Here is a 13,028-nt window from a genome sequence, read left to right as displayed (position 1 = left end):
CATCACGTACAACGGTGTAAAAAAGTGTAGTCACGGATCCACCTGATTTCTGAGCCGAAGTAAAGCAATCAAATAATAGAAACGAAGATGCTATCCCGCCGCTTGCAAAAAACTTAAAAAAAAAAAAAAAAAAATTTTGAGGAGATTCGTTCACGGGTCCGTCTGTTTGTGAAGAGTGAAGACTGCCGAACCCTAGCCCTCAATCTCGCATCCACCTGCCCCCTCCCTCACGGCGCCGACCACCATCTCGGCTCCATCTCCGGCAAGTTTCTCATCTACACAGAAACCGCACACGACTCTAGAAATTCCACAGGACTTATAGATTCCTTCCCCATTCGACGCACCTGCCATTCAAGGTAAAATTTATAGGTGTTTTTGAAAAAAAAAAAGAAAAAAAAAAAAGAGGTTCTTCATCTCTGATACTTGTTAGGGAATTGGTGTTGAGCTTATCTTGTGTGCGAATTGGTTTTGAGCTTATGATTTTAGTCATACAAATTGGATTTTGCTTGAATTTTGGGCTTACCTGGGCTTGTGATTAACTTACGATGGGAGCTTGTGAATTTTCACGTGACTGAAACTTGTGATTAATCACATGGTAGCATATACCCTGCCATGGGTTACGTTAGTCTTCAAAAACTTTGGTTATGCCTTCTATTTGGAGATTGGAGAGAAACCCACTGACTTTTTGGTACGGGTAAACCCAGATACCCCATGCCTTGTTTGACGCATTAAATCTCGCTCTAGATTTTCGGCGACGGAAGGCACTCGTGACTGTCCGATGGTGTTCAGCGACGAGACGGCGAGGGGAAGGCGATTGGTCTGATTTCTGAATGTGTTCGAAATACATTCCGCAAGATTTCATTCAGTTTTTTTTTTTTTAATAATATTGTGTGACGTGGCATGCCACGTCAGGCGGTCATGGTCAGATACAAGCGGCACAGTAGCACCGCTCAATAATATATACCTCTCTAAAACCCTTGCCATCTATTTTGCTCTCTCTAATGGACACTCGAGGTGATTTTTCTCTTTCTCGAATGAATAGCTAGGGTTTCTCTACGTGCGAGGTAGGCGAGTTGCGATTCTTGCGGTTGTCATGGGAGGATCCAGAGCTCAAGTTAACAAGGCCCACAAGTCCCGCTTCTCCTCCAAGTCTTCTCGGAACCTTCACAAAACCTCTTCCCAAGGTCTGTCTTCTTTTTTAAACTTATGTTTAATCCATTTCGCCTTTGCTCTCCTTTTGGTTGATCGCAAACCTAGAAATAGAGGGAGATAGAAAATTTTCTTGCTATATATGTTAGACGCACACACGAGAGGAAATTTTCGTTCTAAGGTTTTTTTACACTTGTCCTCTCTGGAATTTTCTTGCTAACCAAACGTAACACCGTTGATTGCTTAAATTTTCTCAGACTCGATCGATTCATGCTTCTGTTTCCTGCCATTGTCGGTTTTTTTAAATTTGACATAAATTATTGTTCATTTAGATAAGAGCAGGATTGCAAAATCAGAGCGAAATGTTACCAAGGGAGCTAGGGCTAGTCGACTTCAACACAATAAAATGGTAGCTGATCTTTTAGTTTTTCCCTCTCTCTCTCTCTCTCTCTCTCTCTCTCTCTCCCCATATTTGATAGATTTTATGCGCTTTTGTAGGTACGAGAGCAGAAGCGGGCTGCCCTCTTGAAAGAGAAAAGGGCAACGAGTGGTAACACTAGCCCTCCCCGCGTTATTGTGAGTGTTTTTTATTTGCATGATACTTTAAAGCTTTAATAGGTGTAATATATGACTTAGAGCGTTCTCGTGTTCAATTTTATTAATATCTCCTTTTTGTGCGCTGTGTTGCATTTTTAGGATGTTCTTTGCTCTCAGTTATTTCACCATTCTATGTTAATCTCAATTATAGGTCCTTTTTGGGCTCTCCGCATCTGCCAATGTAGATTCTCTTGCTGGGGATCTTCTGTCATTATTATCTCAAGAAGGTCCTGGAGCTGCATCATCAACAGTTGCTTCTTCTGAGTATAAGCTGAGAACAACAGTAAGAAATTTTGTACATGAAAATGTTGGAAGAAGGTTGCTTTTCGTTGATAGGTGTTGAACAAGTTTTGTTTTTTCCACTCCCATTAGTTGGTTAACTCTTTCATGTATTATGCATTGTTTATTGTTTCAAGAAAAAGACTCAAGTTTTCTTAGTTTGTTAAATTCGATCCCTTTGCTTTGTTCAAGAGCTTTTGGTTGCGTTGTCTTTAATTGCAAATATTAATTAGATCCAAGTAGAAATAATCTTTGTTGCCAAAATGTTTTGATGTTTATATTGTAGATTGGACGTATTGTTTTACCCAGATGCTGTATGCATGTAATAATATTTGGAGTTATGTACATTATTTTTTCATGCATTTAATTTAAATTTATGGTTTCCTCTTGAGACCAAGGTATTTCATGATCAAGAATTAACACTTTGTGGACCATGGTTATATTGTCTTTTGACCTTTTGAAGGATGATAATTTGTGCCACTTAATGTTGATCTGATTATTTTCTGTTAAAGGTTAAAGGATGACTGCTGTACCTGAATGAAGTTTAAGGCCTCATTCACTTTCACAAAACTTTTCATCTCATCTCATCTAATCATTACAATTTTTCCAAATTTCCATACAAAATAAAATAAACAATTCGACTTTTTCAAATTTCAAAACAAAAATAATATTAAATAAATATATTCTAACAATATTTTATTCAACTTTCAACTTTTATCTCAACTCATCTCATTTGCAAAAACAAACGAGACCTAAATATCTAACCCAAGTAAAATGTCCTAGGTATTGAAAGCACCTCATGGGGATTTGCTATCATGTATGGAAATGGCTAAGGTATGTTCAGTGCCTGAATGTTTTTCGTACTTTCATGGTTTTTTGGTGCCCTAGTTTCATTTCTTTGTTCTTTAATTCATCGATCCTGTTTGAATGATAGGTAGCTGATCTGATTGCGTTTGTGGCCTCAGCGAGCTCTTCATGTGAAGAAAGCAGTTCTTGCTATATTGATTCATTTGGAAATCAGTGCCTCTCTGTGTTTAGATCTCTTGGTTTTCCAAGCACCGTTGTCTTCATTCGTGTATGTTTTTGTCAATATTCTCTGAATGGTGTTGAAAATTTTGTAATTAAAATTATTTTCCCCATGAATTGATGTAAAAAAATAATTGTTCTGCTTTTTGTCCCATAGGACTTGCCTTCTGAGCTGAAAAGGAGACATGATTCAAAGAAGATGTGTATGGCTAGTCTTGCTTCAGAGTTTCCTGAGGATTGTAAGTTCTACCCTGCAGATACAAAGGATGAATTGCACAAGGTAGCTGTCTAGATTATTTACCTAGAGCTTCCATTATCGGTGCCAAGGTTCTAATAATACAAGCAATAGATGGCATCAGATTATGTTTCACACGATTTCTGTCATACTGTTTCCCTTGGTCTGTAACTTGTTTCTGTTTTGTTATTTTGCAGTTTATGTGGCTTTTCAAGGAACAGAGGCTGATGGCCCCTCACTGGCGAAATCAACGACCTTACGTCATGGCTCAAATGGTGCCCATTTATTTCTACATGGTTTTACTAACAGTTTTTTTCAGTTAGTGGTAGCCTCAATATGGACCAAAAAAAGGCTAAAGTTGTCTTAGATGGTTTAGTATTTATTTGTTGTTTAGGAGTAACCACACACCAATCAAAAAGGAAAGACAAATAAGAAGTTAGAAGAAAGATTTATGTTCTTTGATTCATATCACATTCTTTTATGATTGATTCTTGTGTTTGTTGACGCATTGTAGGTTGATATGACGGTTGGTGATTGCAATATGGAGAAATGCACCCTTATCATCACAGGCTACCTGCGTGCTCATAGCCTCTCTGTGAATCAGCTGGTATTAGTTCAACCATTTGCTTACATCTGGTTCCTTTTTTTAGGCGGTCGTCTTATTTCCGTTCACCACAGGTTCATATTTCTGGTGCGGGGGATTACCAGTTGAGTAAAATCGAAATTCTTAAGGACCCATTTCCTCTAAATCCAAGAAAAGAGCGGGACATCATGGACTCAGATGAAGTGCATGATACAGAGGTATTGCAATTTTACTTTGACATAAGCTGAAAAGGGTAATGTGGTTAAATTGAGCATGATTTATCTTCTTAGTCACTGGAGGGTCTGATGCATTATTACTACTACGATATGATACTAGAGATAAGGAGGGTGTATGAATGGAGCAAGAGACTAAGTTGGATCGTTTGCAGGGTATTGTGCCTAATGATGTTATCATTTTTTTGATAAGTTTGTGCGTGATAATTATCATATGGGTGGGAAGACAGCAAGGATAAAGGATCAAGAGAGAGATTCTGAAGCTTTTATCTAGAGATCTTTCATATGAAATTAGAGTTATTATTAATGCTTATCCCAAAATAAATTGGATTTTATTTTCTGTTCACCAATTGTCATAATTATTTATTTTTCTAATTCATTTATAATACATAATATTTAATTAAATATAGGGAGCTTTGAGTTCTTCAATTTAACTGTTGTAGCTAAATCATGATGTTGATGTTGCTTTTTTAATTGAGTCTTGGGCTTATTTTAGAAGTAGATCTGTTTTTCTGCTTTTTGAACTGAGTCTGGGGCTTATTTTAGAAGTAGATCTGTTTTTCTTTCTCAATGCTGCCTCTATTGGATGGGTTATTTTTTAAATTATCACGTCTTTCTCAATACTCCCTCTACTTTTCAGTCAGAGTCAGCATCAGAATACTGGTGTTGTCTTTTCATTTCAATCATACATAGACTATAGTATATGCTTAATTTCATGATACCAGTTTTTAAGAGACTGCTATACAGCTGGAAGTTGATTACAGCTTAGTAATGCATTGGGCAAAAGAAATGTGATACAAAACCAAATTTAAATTGCTCTAAGTATCCCATATTGAGGAAGCCAAAACAGAAGGGATGCTATGTTGTATATGTAGTTTCTTTTTATGCAATTACTGCAAGTAGGAAAAGTGAGATGCAGTAAGTTGTGCATGTTTGTCATTTATTTTGAATGTCTTACAACTGCAATGGTGATTAATGTAATGTATTTTCTTTGTCAATTATTCATGTAACATTTTTATTTGTTGACAACTGGCCCTTACTTTTGGCATTAATTAACATTTTTATCTGTCTGATATGCCCATTTTATTTTTATTCTATTTGAACTATTTCAGGTAATTCGGTCGTTGGCTTCCGATCCCTTAAAGCAAGAGCCTTTACTTGTCGAAAATGTTCCCGATCCTCTTGCTGGAGAGCAGGTAACTTGCATAAATATCGAACTGTTGATCTGTCGATTATAATCACACCTAGTAACCTTGCAAGTCAGCACCTGATAAACTATGTTTTGTACTTGGTGTTTGGTCAATTCTTACTTTACACCATTATTTTCAGCTTTGTTGTCAAGCCTATTGTTTCAATTTAATCCTATACGTATATGAGATCGAGTTTTAAGTTCTACATTTGTTCTTAGGTGCTTTATTATGTTTTAGCTTTCAGCTTTTAGATTGAAATTAAAGTGGCAGTGCCGAGTTCCTGAAGGTTTTGTGTCTTGATGAGTGTGTGTTCCCTTGTCCCTCTTCCTCTTAAAGGATGATGCTCAGTTGTGCTTAGTTTCCCTTATTTGTGAAATGATGAAACTTCCTTGGTATAATCGCCATTGATAACATGGTTCTTGTCTGTCAGACATGGCCAACAGAGGCTGAAATGGCTGAGGCTGATAGAAATCAAAGACAAAAAAGGTTGAGAAAGAGGGCTCTTCCTCCAGGCACTTCAGAATACCAGGTATGCATTCAATGCTGTTAACGTCAATATATCTTAAAGCTTGTCTTTTCATTCTCCTATGTTTATAACATCTTCATTTGCTAGGTATGTACTTCGCATGATTGTGATAAATAGGCTTTATTATATATTGCAGGCTGCTTGGATTGTTGATGATTCAGATGAAGAAGATTCATATAGTAATGAAGCCGATGATGGGATGGTATTGGACGAAGAAGAGGGTGATTTTCCCAATCAAGATGGTGCTAAGAATTTAAACCTTGATGACGATAGATCTTTCTTGAACTTGAAGGACTCTGATGAAGAAACTGATGTTGATTCAATGATGATGGTGGGTTTTAGCATGCTATAGATGTATTTAGCATCATTTGAGTTTCAGGGTAGACTGCCTGTGCTAATTAAGTTAACCACTTAACAGGATTAAGTCAACCATTTTTTCTATCTTCTCCAGCAAAAATTAAATAAAAGATAAAGGGCTGTCTGAATCATGAAATCACTGAATCTTGCCATCGCATAAAGCACGAATAGGTATTTCCTGATATAGTTTAAACCTTCCTATGATGATTATGATAAACTTCTACCTTCTAGGGGCACAAACCCTACACTGGCAGGGTATATAAAGGGGGACGCCGAGTTTAAGGGTAGGGTAGCTAGAATTAGTCAAATCTACAAAAAAGGCAAGCGGTATTGTTGTGGACCATGTTACCATAAAAAAAATTGTTGTGGACCGTCGTAGTCCACATTACTTTATGCAATGTAAAACTTCCTACAACAATCTTAATTTTTTTTATTGATAATATTTATCTAATAAATAAATTACTTATCAATAAATAAATAAGTTATTGAAGGTGCTCAACCTGTCAAATGCTCTCTTTTGTGATGCAGGATGGCGAGAACTTGACAAGAGAACAGATAGAGGATGAGATTCAAAGGATTAAAAATGCACATGCCGAAGATGAGGGTAGATCTTTCTCCTGACCATGAAGCCTTAAAATCATTTGTGGTCAATTCTCACCCTATGGCAAACAGAATGTGCAGTGGATAGGGTGCAAATGCTTTAAGTGATTGGATTACTTTTGGGAATTGAATTTTCCCACTTATATTCAACACCCCATCCCTCCCCCCCCGCCCCCCGGGCGCTATTCTTCTATTTTTGGAAAAAAAAAAAAGATAACCATGTAGATAAGGTGAAGCAAAAATAAAGATGAGAAGGAAATTAGGGGATAATATAGGCGTCACTCACTGTTGCAAAGCAATAGACTAATGTGCACTCCTATAAACACGTCTAGCGTAGGATGGTTGTGGACTTGCTTAAGGTGAATGAGATATTAGTGTACTGGATAATTGAAACAAACTTCCTTTGAAATTAGCTTGTTCTAGTTGCTGATATGCCTTTTTTTTTTCAATGATTTGTTATCTTTCAGAATATCCTGATGAAGTGGATACACCATTAGATATTCCAGCTAGAAAACGCTTTGCAAAGTATAGAGGCCTCAAGTCCTTTAGGACTTCTTCCTGGGACCCAAAAGTAAAGTTCTTGTTCTTCTTTGAAATCTACATCATCTTTGAATATCAGAGCTCCCCTAAAGTTCTTTTGAATGAAATCAGGAATCTCTACCTCCAGAATATGCGAGAATTTTTGCATTTGATAATTTTGCTAGAACACAAAGACATGTTCTTGCTAATGCTTTAGATATGGAGCAAGAGAACAGGGATGACTGTGTACCAGCTAGCTCATATATAAGGCTGCATATAAAGGACATACCAAATGCTGTTGCTTGCAAATTATGCTTGCTAGGAAAGACAGTGCCTGTTGTAGCAAGTGGTCTCTTGCAGCATGAGTCCAAGATGTCTGTCCTCCACTTCAGGTATCTTCTATTTAGCTGTCTCCTTTCTCCATTCTCTGTTTCTGGATTATTGCTCCGCTTTGTCATGGTTTCACGAGTCTTCTATGTTTTGCAGCATAAAGAAACATGACACATACAGTGCTCCTATTAAAGCCAAAGAGGAACTTGTCTTCCATGTTGGTTTTCGCCAATTTGTTGCCAGGTAGTGTTTATAATCCTGTTCATTCTAGCATATATTGATTGCCAGTTTTGAGGTCATTTCCTGTCGCTTTGCAGGCCTATATTTTCTACTGACAACATTAACTCAGACAAGCACAAGATGGAACGGTTTCTTCATGCAGGGCGTTTTTCTTTGGCGTCTATTTATGCCCCAATTTCTTTTCCTTCTCTTCCCTTAATAGTCCTGAAGAGCGGAGAAGCTGGTTCTGCACCTTCTGTTGCTGCTGTTGGTTCTTTGAGAAGCATTGACCCAGACAAGATAATACTGAAGAAGATTATTTTAACTGGGTATGATCTATTCTTTGCTCTTTCTCAAGCTCACAGTTTGTTGTTAGGCTTCCCCTTCCAGGGAAACTATAGCACACCTACGTTGGTAACACTAGCTAGACTCTAGAGAATATTCTATAACAGCAAATACGTCTATCACATTCATATTGATGGCCCCCACTTTTTTTCAACATTACTCTGAGCTTTCTTTTCTTTTTCTTTTTCTTTTTCTAGTATATACTCTGCATAAGTGCAAAGGTGCAGAAAAGACCCTAACTCTGCTATATCAATACATTCATGATTAATCGAATATGATGTACATTTGCATGAGAAAATTACAAACGCAATAGTAGTGCGATTAATATAACTCATGCACTCTGGTTTTGGTTTGGACATGCGGTGATGAGATTGACGTGTTTTTTTCTTTCAATAAACTGATCTCTATATTTACACATAAATGCTGCAACTTTTTAAAATTTTTGCATGTAGCTAACGTTGTGCCGGGCATTTTATTCCTCCTGGTTTCTTTTTATCATGTCTTCTAAATATTTGTGGTTTATCAAAGCAGTTTATGAAATGTATTTTGGGTTAATTTCAAGGTACAAATGTAAATGGTTTATAGATGTTCTTATTTAAAGCTTAAGCTGTTTCTGATGCAGTTACCCACAAAGAGTATCAAAATTAAAAGCTACTGTAAGATATATGTTTCATCACCCAGAGGATGTTAGATGGTTCAAGGTAAAAGAATCTCATTGCAAGTATTTATCATTTTAGCTCTTTCTTTGAGGTAGAAGTTTTGGAGTCTCAGTCTACATTCGTCATGATTGGATTGTTGATGATGAATGTCATTATTGCAGCCTGTGGAAGTGTGGACCAAATGTGGTCGTCGTGGACGTATTAAAGAACCTGTTGGTACACATGGTATGGTGCTCATTCTGAACAAGATACATCTTTTAGAAAGGAATCTATCCTAAACTCACTATGGTTGATATGTTGCAGAGTTAAGGCTGCTGCATGCATAAGCAGCATGACATGGTGTGCATGAGACTGTTGTACTAATTCTCTACTTTTTTTTCCCCCCTTCCCTTCAGGGGCTATGAAGTGTGTTTTCAATGGCGGCCTTCAACAACATGACACGGTGTGCATGAGCTTGTATAAGCGTGCATATCCCAAGTGGCCAGACCGTTGCTTCCCAATTCTTGATGCTTGATCAACCGTGGCTGTGGCTCAATCCTGTATGGTTGACGGCGGAAAGCCAAGCTGGTGATGGGAATGAAGCTCTGGTTCAGATTGTCAATACTAACTTATGTTTTTTGGCAAGCTACATGCTGTTGAGAACATGTCACATGTGGGGTTCTTTTTTTTCATCCGACTTTCTGTGTTATTATTTTTTTCTTTACCTTTAACATATATTCTTTGATGTCATATGGTAGTAGACAACTTAAAATTTATAGCGAAAAGGTTGCTTCTAAAAAAAATGCAGCCTGAGAGAGAGGTGTTTGCTGCCTTTTGTTTGGCTGGTTCATTATTTCGTATACTGAGAATTTTAAGTCAACCAGCCCTGTTAGACTGTTGCTTTTGATTGGCAACTTTGCTGACGAAGAGCACTCTCATTGGAATAGTCAAATTCAAACTCAACTTTTGCCTAAAATAGACATGAATTGAAACTTAAGGCATTGCAGGATTGTCTTAATTATCCTAATTAAAGATCATATTAAATTAAGTTATTAGTGTTGTGGTATATGAAATGAAATTTGTTGGTTATAAAACAGAGTATTGTCATGACTCGCATTGGTAACTGATTTAGACATTAATATTAAGAAATTCATGTAATGTATTTTGAATTAGGAAAATTTTCTGAAAATAAAAGGTATGGTTAATTTTTTTGTAATAAATCTATGTAAGAAAAATATTATTTTATGAATGTATGGGCTAAATTGGAGAATGTTAGGGTTTTATTAAAACTCAATATCTCACACATTTATATCCTAATGAGTTTAGACTAGTTCAAATATTATCATTTAATTAATGAGTTACAATGAGACAATAATACCTCTAAATTTAGTCATAGTGGGACACAAATGTCTCTAAATTTCATGATGACAAAAAATCTATAAATAGCACTGAAGAATTAAAGGGTTCTCACTTATAACATAATTGTGCATCTAGCCATCGAGAGATACTTGAAGATAAAGTTATAAGGGTGATCATTTTCTCATATTCAGATCAGATTTTCTATCAAACTATAATGGAGGAATGTACGTTTTCTAACTGTTATTATTTTATTATTGTGAATTCAAGAAAATCGAAGATCCTAATATTATTGTTTCATTTTAAAATATTTAACATGAACTGGCCATTTATTCTTTATTGGTGGAAAAAAATAGTCATTTAGGCATCGTTCACTTTTACAAAACTTCTCATCTCATATCACATTATTTAATCATTACAACTTTTTCAAATTTTCACACAACATAAAATAAATAATTCAATTTTTTTTCAAATCTCAAAATAAAAATAATATTAAAAAAATATATTCTAACAATATTTTATTTAATTTTTAATTTTTATTTTAACTCATTTTATTTCATCTACGAAAACATAGATTGTTGTAAGTTAGTGCAGTCTAATGACAATACAAATATTCTTTTTACCATAATCAATTGCTTAGTTTGTAGGGCACCTCATTTAAAAAGATAAGTATCCTTTCTGTCATGCGGATCACTTTAAATGGAGAATTTTCATTCCTATTTTATTCCACATTTTGTATTAAATGAGTACTCTTGATTTCACTTGACATGAAGAATTTTTTTTTTGGAAAAAATAATTAGGAATATGATCAAATTATTGCATCGACACAGTTCTATTCTCTTGTTAGAAACAATGGCCACAATTATTAAAAATAAAAAATAAAAAAAAAATTTGAAGTGACATTGGGCGCATTTAGCTCAATGGATGAGAACAAAACCTATGTGCCAGCTGGGTAATGAAAATTAATCAAAGAAGACTGACCATCCAATCACTGAAGAATGAGACTTGTACCACTATTTTTGTTGATTGGATTTGGTTTGGTTTACGTCCTCCTAAAATTTCTGTTTAAAAAATGAATAGACAATATTAATTATTTTAAGTAAAAAAATAAGTTAAATTTTTCATCAATCTTCAATCTTGTCTATCATTTTTGACAATCCCTTTTGCTCGTCCATTTAAGAACATGCTAGTATACTAGTACAAAAGACTTTACCATCATTCCTCCGTATAGTATATTTACACTCAGGTGACATGTATGCTGTTATGGACGTGTTTTGTATATCTGCTTAACAACTTCCAATAATATGCAACAAGAAGATGAGAGTGGCTCGGTGTGGTTGGAAACACTTCTAATGCCTAAGTCAATATAAAGTGTGGAGAATATTTAAAATTTTAGAGAGTTCAAACCCTACCTTAGACGTGTTCTTTGATATTTATTTATATGGTTGGATGTGTGATGAAGAGGCTTATCTCATACCTTGACCTTCTCTTATCTTTACTAAATTGCGGGTTGTTAGGATCCTAAATTAGCCATTATGCCATAAGAAAATAATACCCTAGATGAGTGTCATGTGCAGATATCACGCCGGATATCATCTTGTCTTGTTACATCATTAATTTGTTAATGACAGCTGGATTTAAATCCTGTACTAGTGCATTGTGGCTATTGGCCCTTTGGTCATTGTTGCACGAGCTTTTGTCTCTTGGTCAGTGGGCCTTTATGGTTGTAGGTTCTAGGCCTGTTCAACTGGGTTGGGTATTTTTTCAGTCCAGCTTGAAACCCGGATAACCAGATCTCGATTACGTGTCAGGAAAAAATCTGATCCGGAACCCGCATCACCGAAAATCAGATCTATGCAAACCGATTACAATTATGATACCCGGGTACTAGGTTTAAAATCAGGTATCTGGATTATATTAAAAAAAAAACTATGAACTCCCACCCCCCTCACGCGCGTGCACAAGATCTCTCTTCTCTCTTATCTTTTTGCCTTCTCTCTCTTCCTCGCACCAAACCATGTTGAAACCCTAGCCTTCAACTTCTGTCGTCGTCTCTCTTTCCGCCGGTCTTTTGGTAAGTCTCTCTCTCTCTCTCTCTCTCTCTCCCCCTCCCTCTGTCTCCCATTAGAATCTTATCCAAGGATTGTTGATGTTGCTGAGGCCCAAGTTTAGAGTACTGATATCCACACAACATATTTCACAATACATATTGTAAAATAAAGGTATTTTGATAAAATGATGTTACTTTTACAAGTTAGTTTACAAAAATAACATTCCTTTTAAAATATTGTTATGTAAAATGTTGTAAAAAGTGATGTGTTTATGATTTTTCTTTTCCAAACCTTATTACAAAAGTTGATTGCGCATTAACTTCTCGGATTTAAAATCGATTTAGTTGTATGATTGTCCTTTATCTTTCTCTCTAGCAATTTCTATTATTGCTCTAAGTACATCCCAACCCCCCAATTGACAGGGTAATTAAGCTAGCAACATGCCATAGAATGTTGTATATGTTAGGTACATCTTGTCATTATCGTGCATAACTCTAAAACATAGAGATCTCCTATGGCATGAATTTTTCTAAATCATCCATCTTATCTTCTTGATCTAAACTTAAAAACGTAAAATAAAAGAAAGATAGACAAATAAAATAAATTTTACACGTGAATGATTTGTTACGCTAAAAAAATTAAGGATAAGGCTTCAAACAAGCAAATGACAGAAAGCCAAATTAACAGACGTTATCGTCATTAGAGAACCACCAGGAAGCTGTAGTACAGTTAAAAGAGTATCCAAGGAAATCTGGGGATTGGGTTGGAAGAAAACAGTGTGACTCTCAATAATAC

At 35.8% G+C, this 13,028-nt stretch overlaps 1 protein-coding gene across 1 annotated transcript; it reads left to right on the top strand.

Moving 5' to 3' along the window:
* Positions 1 to 335: 335 nt before the first annotated feature.
* On the top strand, positions 336 to 9,731 carry LOC109002927 (pre-rRNA-processing protein TSR1 homolog). The gene is made up of 22 exons (XM_018980855.2): positions 336 to 356; positions 1,043 to 1,184; positions 1,482 to 1,558; positions 1,648 to 1,725; positions 1,898 to 2,029; positions 2,809 to 2,859; positions 2,960 to 3,100; positions 3,209 to 3,331; positions 3,484 to 3,561; positions 3,801 to 3,893; positions 3,965 to 4,087; positions 5,215 to 5,298; positions 5,723 to 5,821; positions 5,955 to 6,149; positions 6,704 to 6,779; positions 7,243 to 7,346; positions 7,427 to 7,686; positions 7,781 to 7,867; positions 7,942 to 8,172; positions 8,811 to 8,889; positions 9,009 to 9,072; positions 9,243 to 9,731. Exons 2-22 carry the CDS (start codon positions 1,094 to 1,096, stop codon positions 9,359 to 9,361), a joined length of 2,385 nt encoding a protein of 794 aa, XP_018836400.1. The 5' UTR covers positions 336 to 356; positions 1,043 to 1,093; the 3' UTR covers positions 9,362 to 9,731.
* Positions 9,732 to 13,028: the final 3,297 nt, after the last annotated feature.

Source organism: Juglans regia, chromosome 11, assembly GCF_001411555.2.
Source record: "Juglans regia cultivar Chandler chromosome 11, Walnut 2.0, whole genome shotgun sequence".
NCBI classification, from domain to species: domain Eukaryota; kingdom Viridiplantae; phylum Streptophyta; class Magnoliopsida; order Fagales; family Juglandaceae; genus Juglans; species Juglans regia.
This window is presented reverse-complemented; position numbering and strand designations above follow the sequence as displayed.